The sequence below is a fragment of the Python bivittatus genome, unplaced genomic scaffold (genome assembly GCF_059951505.1).
Source record: "Python bivittatus isolate LINGU-HERP-01145 unplaced genomic scaffold, Pbiv_v1 ctg000010_np1212, whole genome shotgun sequence".
Taxonomy (NCBI): domain Eukaryota; kingdom Metazoa; phylum Chordata; class Lepidosauria; order Squamata; family Pythonidae; genus Python; species Python bivittatus.
Window position 1 is genome coordinate 5,241,945 of NW_028277029.1, and position 17,849 is coordinate 5,259,793.

Sequence of the window (17,849 nt, forward strand, 5' to 3'; positions counted from 1 at the left end):
CTATTTACACCTCATTCTAGAGCTCCAAATAATAAAAATGATATGCATTCAAAATACACTAGCTTGTCTGTGTATCAGTCTGACACGAACGTGACAATTGCAAAATACCCAGTAACTGTCTTAGTGTTGAGATACACAAGTAGTCCTCAGGTTACAATGGCAATTGGGACCGGAACTGCCGTTGTTAAGTGATGCGGTCGTAAACCGCAATGTCACATGACCATGTCACTTAGCAATGGCAATTCTGGCAGTCCTGGTTGCCGTTGTTAAGTGAGATCCACACATGATCGCAACTTCCTGCTGGCTTCCCCATTGACTTTGCTTGTGGGAAGCTGGCAGGGAATGTTGGAAATTGCAATCACATGACTGTCTTGGACATTGCAATCATGTGATTGCAGGCGCGCTTCAATGGCTGGAACTCCAAAGACCGGTTAAGTCCCCCTCGCTCAGCGCCATCACAGGTTTGAACAGTTGCTGAACCAGTGGTTGTAACCCAAGGACCACCTGTAATTCAATTAACTCTCTCCTTTCATTTCTCTTCTCAGACAAATAGCTAAAGAAAACAGCCCTATAATTTGCTTAGTGCTATATGGAAACCAGAAAATCTGCCCTGTCCCTGTCTTAATATAAATTATTTTGGATTATTTTCATGATCCTCCATATCACATATGCATAGACAATTACCTGTGTGAAGGAAAGTGGGATTTTACAAGATGATTTTAAAAAGTATAGTCTTAAATATATTGGGTACGCTTTACATTCAAAAAGAGGCATACAGCCCATATGGTATTTATATCCTTTTTTTGAACACTGAAAAGTTTTTCTTCTATTGCCAACATCAGCCCAGAGTTCTGAATAATTCCTTCTTTTATACAAGAACCAAGCAAATATATCTAACTCTTGCATATTTCTATCCCAAAATTAAAGCTTTGTTGAAAACAAGGCAGGGGCAGTTATGAGTAAAAGATCTCTAGTCATCTTACTATAACACTTTATCATCAGGAAAAAAACCAAACTATCACAGACCACCACCCCAGGGAATAATAAAATACAGAACTATTTTGTATTGTGTAGCCAACATAATTTAAACTTTTGGCTCTGGATTTTTCACTCTCAAGATATAGTTTTAAAATTTTGCAACTAAGAAGCTTCACAAAAAAATTTATTAAGCACAGATGTATACTGATTGCTTTGTGAGTCCTTTGTTTTTCTCTTTTGCAAAATGTCAGTAAAACAAAAGGGTTCTCTATTATTAAAAATGCTTGAAAGTGATTATTGATACAGCAATCACAGTTCCATTATTTTTTTAAAAGTCCCTTTGCATTGTGACCAAGGATAACAGCTTAGAATAAATCAAGTTTCAATTTTTTTTTAAAATATATAAAGCAGATTTAAGTCTATTACGCTCTTTCACTCCAGTTATAACCGTATTGTGCGAAGGTGACAATGGCTTATTTTAAATAATCAGGATGCACCATTTCCTCAGCAATGACAGAGCAACAACATGAGATAGTATCAGACACTATATTTGAATGAAATGCATGATGGCATCTTTAAGCTCCCTCCAACTGTAAGCTGATATTGCTGCCATTTTTCTTCTGTGAAACTGAGAATGTACAATCAGTAATGCAAATAAAGTATTGGTAATATAATATACAGCTGTTGTTTAATTAATTCCAAACCCCTATTTGTTTAAATATTTTAGTTTTTAAACAAAAGTTCACTTAATTAAGGCCTGGGAGTATTCCAAAGATCCAGTTTTCCACCAAGTCTTCAGTCAGTTTCACAGGAAAATGTGCTTTTCATATTATGGATGTTCTTTCACTTTAGAAGTTGATTGCCTTGCCAAATGATGCTGCTAAGTTTGCTTCTCTGAAGGCTTCAGATACAGTCTGTTGGGAACACAGAAAAAATGAGAAAATGAATGGGGGAGGATATAAGAAAGAAAAATGATGCAATTATGTAGAATCTTCATAAATCTCCATAATGCCAACATGTCTGACCAAGTCACAGGAACTTACTGGATGGGCATGGCAAACTCTGGCTACATCCTCACATGATGCACCATATTCCATTGCCAGAGCAGCTTCGTTAACCATTTCACCAGCACCCTAGAAAAATAATAATCACAGCGATTCATGAGAATGGCGCAAATGAGAGTAAATCTGTGAAAAAATACAACAGCTGTGTATATTCAGTTTTTTAAAAACAGCAAAATGTAAAAAAAAAAAATCTGGCTACACTACAGCTTATATACAAATGTGGCCAAAAGTAGTGGTACACCTCCACTTTTACCCCAAGAATCCCAATTTGTCATGAAATAAGTTGAAACTGACAGAAGTAAATGGCATTCAACATTCTTTATTGCAGTGTTTCTCAGCCTTGTCAATTTTAAGCTGTGTGGACTTCAACTCCCAGAATTCCCCAGCCAGCATGGTTTTTGGGAATTCTGGGAGTTGACATCTGACATCTTAAAGCTGACAAGGTTGACAAACACTGCTTTATTCCACAGAGTAGACGTTTTGTTTTTGATGTATGACTTAACACATTCTTGTAAATAATACAAATGAAAGTGGCATGGACGTAACTATTGGTACCTCTTAGAAGTTAAAAGATGTGATTGGATTTTTACTGATTTCTCAGGCAGACTATTCACTTTGGTTAGTATCATTGGTATCTTCAATCTCATAATCAGTCACTCTCTGCCTATCTGAATGGAGAAAAGTACTCAGGTGTTTTATGTCATTGTGCCTAGCACAGTGAACATGGACAAGAGAAAGAAAGGCAGAGAGTTGTCTGAGGAGCAAAGGAAGAAGGTAATAGCCAGGCATGCTAAAGGTTTAGGCTACAAAACCATCTGCAAAGAGCTTCAAGCTCCCATGACCATGGCTGCTAATATTATCAAGAAGTGTAATGTTTGTGGGACTATAGCCACCCTCCCTAGAGGAAAATTGATCCCAGATTGAATGGAAGGATAGTTCGAATGGTGAAGAAAAAACCAAGGTAAACTTTACAAGAGATCCCAGCTGACCTCCAAGATCAGGGGACAACAATATCAAGTCACACCATCCAGTGGATGCTATTTACTTGTGTCAGTTTCAACTTTTCACAGCAAATTAGGATTCCTTGGGAAAAAGTGGAGGGGTATCAATACTTTTGGCCAGGTCTGTAAATGCATCAAGAACACTGTTTAAAGGTTCTCAACTAAGGAAACAACCACAAGCATCTGCCGGGGGTGGGTGGGTAAAAAAAGATGGCAGCACTAAAAGACCCCCCCCCCCAGCCTTTGCAAAACAGATGCAGGACTTTTTTGGTGGATGTCTCTGAAAACAACCAAATTGTCACGTAATTGTTTTAGATAGGCCCATTCATCCATCACCTTCCAAAAGAAAAACTTCCAGATGAGAGTGAATAGGAAGAAGCATCTGTGTTAAAAGACGGAGCCTGCTTCTCATTTCCTTCTGTACTTTCCTTTAAAGTGTACTTTCATACGTGTAGCACCAAATTAAAAATAGGCTCTTCTTTAATTGCTCAAAGGATTTTGTTCAATTTATCTAATCTAATCTAATCATACAACATCTCTATATATTTTGATGGTACTGATGTGTTATACAAGGAAATAAGGCATTGGGCTTAACTTCCAGAAATCTGGAAGTCTTATTTTTATGTACCTTCAAGCATATATTCATAGCTTTAAGTGTAGAAACATGCTCTAAAAATCAAAACATGAACATTACATTTCTAAATATGCAAAGGTTTAAGCCCAAAACTATGTCCTCCTTCTACACACAGTTCTGAATAGTGTACGCAGACTCGCATTGTTTCCATTTTACCTTCTTTTATTTTTTTATTTTGGGGGGAATTATATTGCTAGCTCTGACAAAGCTATGGAGAGAAAATACTACCACATTAATGAGGGCTAGATTTCTTAAGTGGTATTATTCACTTTCCGTGGGACATGATCATGGCACACCACCACCACAGGTAGTCCTTGACTTACAACCATTTGTTTAGCAACTGTTTGAAGTTACGATGGTGCTGGAAAAAGTGACTTACAACCAGTCCTCGCACTTATGACCACTGCAGTGCCCCTGTGGTCACATGATCAAAATTTGGGTTCTTGGCAACCAGCATGTATTTATGATGGTTGCAGCATCTGGGGTCATGTGATCGCTATTTAAAACCTTTCCGGTTGGCTTCCAACAAGCAAAATCAATGGGGAACCGTGTGGTTCACTTAATGACTACGTGATTCACTTAACAATGTGATTCACTTAACGACCACAGTGATTTGCTTAACCACCACAAAAAAATGTCATAAAATTGGGTGTGGTCACGTGATGCCTTGCTTAACGACCACACTACTTAATGACAAATTTTCCAGTCCCTATTTTGTGCTAAAAACTAGAAGTGTATAGCATTCAGATCTGAAACAGGCAAAAAGTGCTTTGGATGCAGCATGGGCATACTTGGGGGAGTTGTTGGCAACTCCCTAAAGGAGCCACTCTTTTCCTGGGCTCACAGAATAGCCACACCTTCTCAGAATAATACCCATTTGTGTTCAGGCGGTACAGACCCGGCAAGAGGATGTAGCTATTAATCTTAATCCTAACCTTCAAATTCTGCAATAGATTAAGTTACACAAAACACTATGTGTTTCCTTAAATTGCTAACAATACCTAGTTTGTAGTGATTATTCTGATTTCCTCCTAACCTGTGGAAATATATAAAATACTAAGAGTCTTTTGATAGGGTCAACTGACTAATCAATAAAGTTATACTACTACTAAAAGTCATAGAAGAGAAGAAATGAAAAGCTGCTAGATGGAAAGAATTTTATAACAGTAAGAACTAGATGTAGCCAATTACCTGTCTGAATTTCTACAAGACATCAGCCACTGCTTTATAGTCAGTATTAGCTGTCAGTACATATTTCCTATTCTAAAGCTTCAGAAGCAAAGTCACTCAACCTTGTGCAACCTTACAACACGGGAGGATCTTTCAGTGTACTCACAGCGCCTAGAATATGTGCTCCCAGCATCCGGTCTGTTGTTTTGTGACTCAAGATCTTCACCAAACCATCTGTGTCAGCATTGGTCTTGGCTCTGCTGTTAGCAGCAAAAGGAAACTTACCAACCTTGTATTCTGTCCCCTGAAAACAAAGAGAGACTTATCCTTTGCTCTTATACAAAATGGATACAGCCACTGTCTGGTTTAAGTAGCCAAAAATCTGATCATACACTCAGATGTGATGACAAACACAGCTAAGTCTTCAAACAATAAATAATAATAATTTTTTAAAATCCTACATGTTAGAGGACTCATATTAATTTCCCATATGCAAAGGGTTTTTTTTTTAACATTTGCATTTTACTTGATTTCATATGTATCTAGAATGACTCTGGAAGGAGGGTGAGCAATCTTTTTGTGGCTGGGCCCTGCCATTTCTTTCCAACTATTCTGGAAGCTACAGGGAGTGTAGAGGTGCATCGACAGAGGCCATCAGAACGTTTGATCCTTTTTTGTGTTTTAGGACTTCAGTAAATTAGGTGCATTAATGCTAGCTGAGGCATCACATATCTATTTTAGGGCTTACTGTTAAAGAAGTAAGTGAACACTGAAGCACCTGATTTATTGTGTGATTTTGGCAGTGCCAAAATTCAGGGAGTTAGGTGGATAGGTAATCTTCAGGGAGTTACGTGTAATCTACAAATTGGTGTGTGTGTGGGGGTGTGTGTACATTTATTCCCCCTTTAAATAGTCTGGAGCCAATCAGATCCATGACTGGAATGAATCCGTATTACTTTCTCCCACCGACTTCTATAAGACAAAAGCACAGCTAATCAAACCTGGATCCAAACCACGCTTCCCTCCTTAACTCAGAAGAGAGGCGCAGGGTCCCCCTGCTGGTGTAATATGGGACAGCTCAGAATGCACATCAGTTTCCCATGAAGCTTGAATTTAAAATGGAAAAAGTAGGAGGCCTCTTAAGGAGACCTACAAGCCCTTTCTGACATCTCTCCCCCACTCCCACCATATTATTCAAATCACGCTCCTTCTTGTAACTTTTCAAACCACCAGCTATTCACTAAAGCAGAGGTCACAAAAGAGGAGGCCAGCCCCATGGCTACGGTGAACTCTGGTAACATCAGCAACTATTCTTTTGTTTTTTTAATGAACACCCACCCACCCCACTACCGAGAGCAGAATGAAAAATGACGAGGAGCACCTCTTCTTTCAGCTGTTCTTCTGATTTGCCAACCCAGGCAACTTCAGGGTGTGTGTAAATTACCGATGGCACACAGTTGTAGTCAATGTGAACTGCACCTCCAGCTATTCCTTCGACACACAAAATGCCTTCATCTTCGGCTTTGTGAGCAAGCATTGGTCCAGCCACTACATCGCCAATTGCATAAATGCTGCCGGGTAAAAGAAAAATCAGGAAAATGTTGCATATGATCATGTATATGAGGAGCAGTGTTAGCTCCTTAAATGGCCTTTGTAGACTATATTAAGAAAAAATAGCCAACTGTCTTTTAGATAATGGTGATTGAATTTGAAACATGTTGTCTTTTAAGGTACAGCAATTTAAACCAAAATCATGTTTAATCCAAAGGTTGGGAAATCAAAACAACTCTTTTTAACTATATGTTTCCTGACTTGAGCAATGCTTATTATACTGATCTATAACTACTTTGGTAAAATGACAGGTTAAGTCCCATTTCATACAGAATTTGCTTTTTTGTTTTGTTTTGTTCAGGAGTTCTAATAGGCCAAAAAAAAAATCGAATTATTTCACTTACTTTGGAATTTTGGTTTGGAACCTGTTGTTGATTGGGATTCTTCCCCGATTATCTAGTTCAATTCCCACATCTTCCAGACCGAGATTGCTAGTGAAGGGGCGCCGACCAATACAAACCAGAAGGACATCACAAGTAATCACTTCTGCCTTGCCACCAGCTGCAGCTTCAATCCTAAAGAAAAAGGGTAAAACTCAGTAATTGGGGAGGGGGCATATCTACACGGGGCTGCCCTTGAAGAGTATCCGGAAGCTTCAACTGGTGCAGAAGGTAGCGGTGTGTGCTGGGCAGTTATGTGCGCTCCTAGAAGAGCACATATTACACCTCTGCTTTGCGAGCTGCACCGGTTGCTAGTTTGCTTCCGGGTCCAATTCAAGGTGCTGGTTTTGGCCTTTAAAGCCCTTCATAGCACGGAGCCGGGTTAGCTGAAGGATCACCTCTCCCTGATTACATCAGCCCGTCCCATTAGATCTGCCAGGGAAGGTATGCTACGTGTTCCATCGGCCATGGACTTGCATTTGGTGGGTCCCAGGAGGCAGACCTTCTCTGCCGTGGCTCCCTCCTTGTGGAACATTCTCCCCCCTGACGTGAGGCTCGCCCCTCCCCTGCTGTCATTTAGGAAGTCCTCAAGACCTGGTTATGTCATCAGGCCTTTGGGAACCAGAGACATTATTAGATGGCTCCGCTATGATTGATATGCTGCTCTCTCTGTGGGGTTTGTAAATTTTAAACGTTTTTAAATTTTTGATAATCTGTGCATTTTAATAATCACTTTTTATCTTTTATGATGATTTGTTATTGTATTTAATTGTTGTATGCTGCCCAGAGTCACTTTGTGTGAGATGGACGGCTATATAAATGTGATATATATATAAGCTAATATAATTGAATCCTGGTAACTCCCATTCGTTCATTCCATTCCATTGATTTTATAACCAGCCCAAACCCACAGAGTCTGGTGGTGTACAAGAGAGTCAAAATACAGAATAGAAAGAAAAAAGACATATAATTAATAGAAATTCCCTGATTGTCACCAGAAGCCTTCAGTCTTGGTTAAAAGCTTGGTGAAATAGGCTTTATGAAATGCCAGTAAGGAAGGGCTGTTTGAAATTCTGAAGGCAAGGAGCTGCATACAGCAGCCATAACAGAAGTGGTCTACCTTTTTCAGACATATAAAAATAATAGGCCAAAGGATGACAAAAGAAGCTGAACAAGCTGTATGTTGCCATAGTCATACTATAAAATCAAGTTATATCATTGCTTCAAATGTCCAGTCTGAAGCAGTTTAGAACAAAAAGCATATTACGACCCAATACCATTGCCTCACTGGTAACAGGTGAATGATGGGCGAATGATCCTTGAATATCCTCTTAAGCAACTCTAACCATCACTCATTCAGGCTTTTTTTTTAAAGCTTATTATCTATTTCACAAACAAGGCTCCTATGCTCAGCATCTGCTTTATGTTTTATTCAAGCTTACGTCTAAGGGAGCAAAACTTACGCATGGTGAGAAAGAAGGATTATGCCCTCTCTACAGTTTGGGGAATCTACATCAATACTTTGGATGCAATATTTGGTACAAAGTTTACCTGTATATAGTCTAAATTATATACATTGAATTCATGTTCATTCTTACCCAAATACTTTTATTTTGATGGAGAACCACCATACAATGTTCTGAACACTTTGATGTTAGTATGAGCAGTGGGCCAAGTAATGGGTTTTATTCAGGAATGAATTCTCCTTTGTACAATGTAAGTGACACAATTCCTAGGCAATATCAACTTCGGCCATTTTAACTGAGTTTTATTCTGAGTGTTACAATCACAATATATTTGGAAAATACATATTAAGGAAGTCTGGTAGAAGCAGCAGACATCACTAATCAAAAGTAGCATTTATCTACATAAATATCCTTGATGCTCAGAAAAAGATGAGGATTCTTTGTTACTTAAAAAAAAAAATAGAATTTGTCTTACAGCATCCCTCTATCATATTGAATGAATTCAAATTACCCAACATCTACTTGAAATGTACCATTCCAATTTTAATACTAAAGAGGCTAATTAAGATTTTACAGGAGAAGGTGATTTAAAGTTCAGGTATTTACCTACTGAATACTTACGAAACATCAATCTTTCCATCCGGTTTCTTAGTGGCGCCAGTTACTTTAGTATTTAGTTTAAATTTAAGTCCTTGTTTCTGGAGAATACGCTGGAAGTTCTTGGATATCTCCATATCAATGCCCAATCCACCAACATGGCCCAAGAATTCCACAGCTGTCACATCTGCACCTAAACGCTGCCAAACTGAACCCTATGATCAACAACAATCACATTTTCAAAACACCTTTCCAAAGGCAGACAAGGAACTTCACACTAAGCAAGCTAAGATCCACAACAACATGGAATAAAACATTCTTCAAACTTGAAATGCAGTCTTTTTACATTATGTGACACAATCCACATGACGGAAGAGATTACCTTCTCACTTGATCGCATTAATTCATTTTCTATTTTTCCCACCTTATGATACCAGACAATTTATGCCAGACAAGTTAGTTGCCTAACCAAGAAGGCCTCTTCCACCTTCTTGTACAGCATACAAAGCAAAGTATGCATATAAAGTGCATTTGCAAAACATAAACCCCAAAGGCCTCTAGAAGCATGAATTCAAATATTACCCATTCTTTAACTTCCCACCAAATGAAACCGATTTCTACAGTACTATACTATTTCTGCATCATGTATTTGCAATCACTTATACCAGTGTTTCTCAACCGTGGCAACTTTAAGATGAGTGGACTTCAGCTCCCAGAATTCCCCAGCCAGCATCATTGGCTGGGGAATTCTGGGAGTTGAAGTCCACTCGTCTCAAAGTTGCTAAGGTTGAGAAACACTGACCTATACTGCAGCTGACTCACTGCAGTAGAGAAGCTAAAACCAAGGAAAGATAAAAACCCAATTTACAGACCCTCTTTTTTTTCTACTCAACACCTTAGCTCTGGTTCTCGTTCCTGACTTCCCTTTCCCATTAGATCCCCGTTCAAATATTCACTGGACTACCTGATAGGAAATGTCCCCCATTTGGGACAGGTTGCAGCCTGCGGCAGGGCTATAATCCAGGGCTACATGGAAATATGAGTGGTATGAATTGGTACCTTCGTGCACAAAGGAGACAAACAGTAAGTTCCATTTACGCAACTGTGGTCCTTTGAAACACACCTCCCATGGTTGTAAGAGTTGTAGAAATGTAACAGAAAACCGCATGTGAAGCACTGGGTTCCCCAACCAGGGGTGCTAATTTGCAAGACTATAGGACAGCCTCTCAGGAAAACGGTAAGGAAGAAGGAAAGAATCTGCAGGAAATTGCCAGCAATCTGTTTATTTATTTACAATATTTGCAATCCATCCCAGTCCAAAGTCCTGGGAGGCGTACAATAAAGCCCATAAACCATGGGTAAAAAACACAGTAGCATAAAGTTGTTTTAACCATGTTATGGAAAGCCCAGGAGGGAGGGAGCCAGAGGAATTAAGTTCCAAAGCATGGGGCCATTACAGGAAAGGCCATGTCCTTCTAGGGGTGAGGGAGGAGAGACTCCCAGAAGGTCTTCTTGAGATATTCATGACTTAATTTGGGGCAAATTTAATTTTGGGAAGGCAGTGTCTGATATATTTTGGTGCTGTGCCATATGGGGCTTTGTAGATAATAAACATCACTTTGAATCTAGCCCAAAGGTCTGCTGGTAACCAGTGCTGCAATTTCAAAACCGATGCTATCCTAAAATAGTGGGCCTGTCCCACCAGCAATCTAGCCACTGCATCACATTAGAGCAGTGTTTCTCAACCCTGGCAAGTTTAAGACGTGTGGACTTCAACTCCCAGAATTCCCCAGCCAGCATTAGGGACACTGAAAAACAGAGAGAGCCCATTTCTCACCAGTTCTACACCGATGACTCCTGCACCAATGACCACCATTTTTTCAGGGACTTGTTTCAAAGACAATGCGCCCGTGGATGATACAACTGTGTCTTCATCAATCTAAATAAATTTAAGAGAGAAAAAGGTCCTCTTTAGATGGACAGAGCTCGTACCCAAGAAAACTATCTAAAATGTCCCCCATAACTTTCACATAGGAACACATTTAAAAAATATTTTCTCATCAACAAACTTCTGGGCAAATATTATGTTTTATTAAATAAACTTCAAAGTCAAGCCATACCGTAATTCCTGGAAAAGGCGTTACTTCAGAACCTGTAGCTATGAGGATGTTCTTCGTATTAATAACCTGACTGCTGCCATCATCTTTCGTTGCTGTGACCTGGTTTTTGCCAGTTATTTTTCCAAAGCCAGACACATGTGTTACCTTACCCAAAAGGAAAAAAAAAATCCTTTTTTAAAACAAGGGAACAATCACCTGTTGCAACAACTCATAATTTAAATAACAATAGCAGTAACAATAGTAATAACATTTTGAAATACATTATGGCTGAATGGCATTTGGGATTCTCAAGGCCTTAAGAATAGGATAACTATCCAACTGATTTTAGAAGTCAGATTAATTAATGGATCAACTGAGGAAGCTAAACCCAACATGATGAGATGACCTGAGCTATGGGAACTTCTTACGTACAGATTCTTGAAAATCAGAAGACAAACCAAGACTATTTGTCTGAGCTCATCATTTAACACAGAAAAACAAGTCCACACCTAACTTCTAGCAATGGAATTTATATACTTTCTCTGGTGAGTGAGGGATCTGGGAGGTTAATTTGCTTTTTTGATGGAAAATCAAAGAAGAGGACTTTTAAGCAATCTGGTTAATTTTTCTAAGATGTTCTCTTAATAAATATTTTCTAGAAATCTCCCTTTTTCTTTTATTATTTATACAGTATGTATTGTGCAAATATATATTATTTAATATATTTAATGGCAATTCAACCGATATACTGAATTTGTAAATGTATTAAATCTGAATTTTTTTGTTTAACCTAGATAATGTTTACATAATTAATTTACTGAAGCTGAGATATATGATGCTTTTACAAATTTCATAAAGGGGAAAAAAAATATAAACAGACCATTTTGAGCTGGTGGAGTTTATCCTTGCCTTGGTTTCCTTATGGGTTTGTCATAAACCATCATTTCACACTTGAAAAGGAATCTCTGTGTGCTGAACAGCAAAGTGAATCGCTGTCTAAGCCAATTATGCAACAAAAACCATATATACAGCACCAATTATTATATAAGTCACATCCTCCCCAACAGATTAAAGAGTGTTATTGTTACTCCTAATATCTAGGAATAACACAAACAAACACCAGTGTGATTTTGTCAAAAGCATACCTTATTCTGTTTAAACAAGTGAGCAATTCCCCCTGTTAAAGACTTCACTGCGCCACTCTTCTGTTCCATCATTTTCTCTAAATTCAACCGAAGACCTGTAACTGTTTAATACAAGTTTTGGATGGCAAAGAGTTTGTAGTCTTGGGCATTCAGCATTCTTAAAGGCAATTCACAGATCGATTAAACATCGCAATCCGAACTTAGCTTAGAGGGAGGGAGGGAGCCAGTGAAATCACCCCCAACCCTGCCCAGATGGACTTTTCTCTCTTCCAGGGGCCTTTACCACTATCTGCCCAGTGGGAGGTGTTTTTGTTTTTTGGGTGCCTTCAAATCAGTATTGACTCCTGGCAACTGCCTGGAAGAGTCCCTGCAGTTTTCTTGGCAAGGTTTTTTGGAAGTGTTTGCTACTGTCTTCTTCGTAGGGCTGGGAGAGAATGACTGGCTCAAGGTCACCCAACTGGCTTTGTGCCTAAGAACTCAGAGTTTCCTTGTTTCTAGCTTGGTGCCTTAACCACTACACCAAACTGTTTCTCTTGTTTTTAAATAATATTTGTCTTTTTATTGACAATTGTTTATATAGCTTGTTAGTCACTTGGAGAGATTAGTCATTACCCAAAGCAGGATATTAACAACAATAATAAAAGCTAACACATTAAAAGATGATTGGTGTCCTTCCTATTGTAGCAAATGCACCCGCCCATTCCTTGAGACGTTTTGCCCTGGTGCTTCAGACAAGCAGCAGCCGATGCCTTGCAGCAGGGCCCTAACTACTCAGCAACATTCACACAATCCTGACACTGTGGAGTTCTAGGTGTTCTACATCAACATTTTTAAAACTTGGCAACTCTAAGATGTGTGGACTTCAACTCCCAGAATTCCTCAGCCAGCAGCCTTCCTTGTTTGCATTGTTGTTTTTAATCTTATGTCATTGGTAATTCAACTTGTTGAAGAACTATTTTCTTTTAGTCCTCTGTTAATTACCCTGAAGGCACCATTAAAAGGGTCTCTAATATAAAGGAAACCATAAGGAATGCAATGTTTGGTGAATCAATTATTTAATTTATCAGAAAGGTCCTTCTAATTAACTAGATACCAGATTTTTAAAAAATAGGAACAGGTCACACAGATCAGTAAGACATAACACTAAACTACCTGGATGAACCTAAATGGGTTTCCCCTTCCTTCCTTCCACTCACTTAAAAAAAAATCCAATTTTATGCCATCCCCATATTAGAAATCCTGAGTAGATGCTAACAAAGCCCATTTCAAATTAGGAGTTCAAAAGCCTGGTTTTTAATCAAAAACTGATTAAATCAGAATTCCTCATTTGAATGTAATGTCAAACTGAGATTTAAAAAAAAACAAAAAACTAAACTCTCTCTCTTCCTCTGGCCATAGTTGGCCAATGGTTCAGTTTTCAATCAAAAATAAAAACAAGGTGGAATTCCAAAGATCTTTCTGTCGATGTGTACTGAAATCATTACATTCTTGGCTGGGTCCCTATCTAGCAGAATTTGGGCTATGTAGTTGCCTGGCATACTCACTTTCAATTCCCCTGCTAGCAAAGTCTTTTCCATGAGCCAAATGATACAGATGTGAATTGTTTAACAAGGCCTGTAATATAAAGCAGACTTAAATTAAACACACAATCTACCCAGAAAATGCTGCATTAAAACATCAGTGTATTTAAAATAACTACCTTACTGATAAGGTCAGGTAAAGTACTTAAACTCTGGTTATCACTACAGCTTCAGGACTACTCCTCCTCAGTGTTTAGCACTTGAGGTCTCTTGTCTTATCTTAAGTAGTCGTTCAATCTACTCAACACTGTCTCTGTACCAGGCTTCTCCACCTCCCATATATTTGGGACTGTACCTCCAAGAAGTCTAGCTAATACAACCCCAGTGCAACTCATAAACTACAATCTGCAGCTTCTAAAAGTACCATTTTAACTATCATTTCCAAGTAGCAAAATTTAGCCCCCGAAATAATGGGGAAAGCTAAATCCTGAACCTACCTTAGAAGGTATGCACCCAACATTCAAACAGGTTCCACCCAGCGTTTCATTTTTCTCCACACAGACAGTCTAAGATTTAAAAGCAAGAGTTATTTTTATAAACTCAAGGCCACACCTGTTTTGCTGCAGAAAATGTATTCCTGGGTTTTTAGGAGGCAGTAGCAGCATTTTTCCAACTAGAAAAGCTTAATTTTAAGCTCTGCAGCTCTTATAAGTTACGAACACATTTCATGGAGAGTTAAAAATAAGATTAATGACAAAGGGTGGTTATAAAAACACAATTATTTTCTCCACTTCTATCTCATACTTTTGAACAAGCCTGCTTTCAAACATATCAATAATTTGGCTAGATTTTTCCTACAGAAACCCAGCATCTAGATTCTAGGCTCACCTCCTGAGGACAATCCTGTTATAACCTGTTCAGAAGCCATCTCCTTTCAAGATACGATACGATACAACAAAAACTGTACCGTAGTGGCAGAATTAGACAGGCATTACTGAGGAACTAATTCTCAAAGGGAAAACAGTGGTCAAGCTGAGTTTGATTCTGCCATTTTCCTGGGGAGAGAATGGGCTTGCCCTACTCTTCTTCTGGCATGCTTTTTCCAATTTCTCACTCTAGTCTACAGCCTTGGAATCCCCTGGTAGTCTCTCATCCTAATGGTTGCAGGCAATGACAAGCCAAGGAAACCATAGGCATACACTAGAACTCAAACTCAACTGAGGGAGAATTTACATTACTTAATTCTCAGAGTTTCTATTTCAAACAGCCGTCTTGTAATCTGCATGTTCTAGTCACTGAATGTCCATCATAGTTAACCACTGTTTACCTACGCCCAAAATACAGAAGACCGAACTTCAACTTTGTTGCTCGCTGAGAAGAGCTTTGGCAATATTTTCCAAATTATTGGTATATTACCTGATGATCTTACCATGTTTGCTCACCTTAAAGCCAAGTTGAGCAGCTTTGATAGCAGCAACATAGCCCCCTGGGCCAGATCCAACGACAGTAACATCAGCATCAACTGACAAAAAGACACAAATGTAATTAAAAAAAAAAAAGAATTGGGGAAAATGTTGTTTTTTAATTACATGTTTAAGGATTGCTAGGAAAAAGAACTCTACCTAAACGGTTATACCTCCATTGCTATAGAATATATTGTTCATTATTTTAGTACAGGTATCATCTACAGTAAACAAGTGAATAGCCATAGCAATATTCAACTTTTTTAAATAACAGAGCAACTGAGAAGAGCCAGTTCCAAAGCTCTGGTGGCTTTCTTAGGATGCTTCACTATGCAATCATCAGAATATGTAGTATAAATGCATAAATACCAGACGCAGTTTCTGATAGAAGTCAAAGAGCTAGATCAGGATTTAATAAACACATAAATAGTAATGCAGATAAACACCATCCAGGAAGGAACTATGGATTCCATGTAATTCAAAGCTATATAATATTTACCTTGATCAGCATAAGTTCTCACAGGGCCTGCTGAAATGCTCTGCAAGCCATGCTGGATCCGGCTAAAATGGCCTCTCTGATTTGAGGAAAAGAAAGGAAGGGGAAATAATAAGTTTATATTCTTTTATAAAAATGCTATATATTGATTACAGTAATGCTTAACAGAATGATCTGTCACTCAGAGTCTTACTGGTATGTTTGCTGCATCTTAAGTAGCATTTCTGTTTATTACACCCTGCTAAGACAAAGGTTTGAAGATAAAAACTGAAGGTCCTTTTCAAGTGAGTAGCCATTCTTAAGACTGCTTCCGACTGCAGATTGCAAACAGCAAAGTCTATTACATGCAAATAAGCTTACAAGCTAATAAACCTTGACATTTAGTCCTTGGAATTAATCTCAAGGCCAAATTCAAATCTGTTTACACAGCAGAAAAAATGACTAAAGAGGCTATGGTGGCTAATTACTTCCGACTACCTCACACTTCAGGGAAGCAAATGAAGGTTCTTACGGAGAACTAGTTTAGTCTTATCACATTATGAAACAATATACTGTATTGGAAAACACCAAACAGGCCCTTCATTTTAGAAAACTGCAAAAGAACAGTCAAATTCTCATAGTTTTACCTGGAAAAGCCAAAATTCCAGTTACCCTAATTCCCAAGAGGTAAGGAACACGTGATCTAGAATTATAGGGTGTACCATAGACAACGTCAGGCTCCCGAGACCGTTTATTGTATAAATTACATTAGATGTTCAAACTGATTGTCATTTTCTTCTGAACTCTTCAGTACACATTTGACACATGATCTCTAAGTACAGTAACATTTTCTCTGAAAAAAATAAAACATGTTGTGATTGGCCTATGGGGCCTGATTTTTGGTACACCCCGTACTGAAGTGATGCCTGGCTTGCTTATTTATTTATAAATCAAATTTATATCACCGCCCAACTCCCCCACAAGGAGGGACTCTGGGCGGTTCACAACTTATACAGAACAAAGTGATGCCTGGCTGATTTATTTATTTATAAATCAAATTTATATCATGATTCAACATGGGATAGACTCTTCCTTTTTTACAGTCTATGTGTAGGAAATCTGGCTTCCTCCAGATGTTTAGGCCTAAAGTTGCAGTAAGGTTCAGCCAGCTTGACCAGCGGTAACCAAGATTGTTGGGGACTCCTGCCTACCTAAAATATGCAAAAGAAGGCACCAGGATGCCTCTTCTTGCTAACTCCTTAGACTTGCAGTACTTGTCAACCTTGGCCGCTTGAAGATGTGTGGACTTCAACTCCCAGAATTCCCCAGCCAGCAAGGCTGGCTGGGGAATTCTGGGAGTTGAAGTCCACACAACTTCAAGCGGCCAAGGTTGACAAGCACTGCCTTGCAGAGCGTGCACTGTATGCCTGTGTCCTGTCTCTATGCAAAAGACACACTCGAATGACCCTCGCTGCCCTTGCACACGTATCCACCCTCAATGATAGTTGACTCCCGATCTGAACGCCACACTAATCCCAGTCTGGACTAGGCCGCCATCCAGACTAAAACGTAGCTGGCCAGCCGGGGTTCAGGAAAGCTCCGCGCGCGTCCTCCCAGCGCGCTTCGCAGAGCAACCGGAGACAGCCCCGCCGCGCGCGCGCGCTCGCCCTCCCGGGGCCCGAGGGCCCGGATGGCAGCCGGCGGAGCTCCCGCCCACGGGCGGGCCCGCCTCTCCCAGGCCGCGGCCCGCAGCTCCTCCTCGCCTCGTCCCGCGCCCCGCCGAGCCCCTGCGCCCCGCCGGCGGTACCTGCGCGAGGGCGCAGCACAGGCGGCTCCAGCTCTGCATGTCGGCGTCGCTTCCTCACGACCGCCGCCCCTCCACCGCCAAGGACGCCGCTGCGGAGGATTCGCGCAGGCGCGGCGGCGGGCGCGGGCGGGGCCGGGGCGGCCGCCGCGCGGGCCCGGCCTCTCCTCAGGCCGGCGGAGGCGCGTGGCCTTCTCGCGCGGCCGCCCGGGCAGAGCGGGCGTCCTGAGGGGGCGGCGGGCGAGGGTTTGCCGGCGCTTGCTGAGGGCGCGGGCCGCTCCCTCAGCAAGGGAGGGAAGGAGGAAAAGCCGCGCTTCTTTTCCCTCATCCTTCCCTCCTCGGCCGCCTCCGTTCTTGTTCCCCTCGCTTTGGGAAAAGTGGCTTCCCAGGCCTCGGAAAGGGCGCCTCAGACCTGCCGCTCGGTCCCCACCTTCTGCTTCTC

At 40.3% G+C, this 17,849-nt stretch overlaps 1 protein-coding gene across 1 annotated transcript; it reads right to left on the bottom strand.

Annotated features, from left to right (window-relative positions):
• Positions 1 to 1,145: 1,145 nt before the first annotated feature.
• On the bottom strand, positions 1,146 to 17,567 carry DLD (dihydrolipoamide dehydrogenase). Its single transcript, XM_088153039.1, has 14 exons — positions 17,411 to 17,567; positions 15,628 to 15,703; positions 15,108 to 15,187; positions 14,163 to 14,231; positions 13,690 to 13,759; positions 12,146 to 12,246; positions 11,022 to 11,165; positions 10,739 to 10,840; positions 8,926 to 9,116; positions 6,803 to 6,973; positions 6,229 to 6,418; positions 5,014 to 5,151; positions 2,022 to 2,111; positions 1,146 to 1,892 (listed from the first exon to the last, which is right to left on the bottom strand). Exons 1-14 carry the CDS (start codon positions 17,447 to 17,449, stop codon positions 1,827 to 1,829), a joined length of 1,527 nt encoding a protein of 508 aa, XP_088009165.1. The 5' UTR covers positions 17,450 to 17,567; the 3' UTR covers positions 1,146 to 1,826.
• Positions 17,568 to 17,849: the final 282 nt, after the last annotated feature.

What these genes read in the sequence shown, in the direction of transcription:
- DLD (XM_088153039.1), bottom strand. Translation starts at nt 17,449, where the DNA reads ATGCAGAGCTGGAGCCGCCTGTGCTGCGCCCTCGCGCAG. An exon ending in ACTTGTTTAAACAGAATAAG is followed by an intron (nt 11,166 to 12,145) that starts GTATGCTTTTGA and finishes CTTTTGGGTAAG; the next exon opens with GTAACACATGTGTCTGGCTT. An exon ending in TTCCAAACCAAAATTCCAAA is followed by an intron (nt 6,419 to 6,802) that starts GTAAGTGAAATA and finishes TTTACCCGGCAG; the next exon opens with CATTTATGCAATTGGCGATG.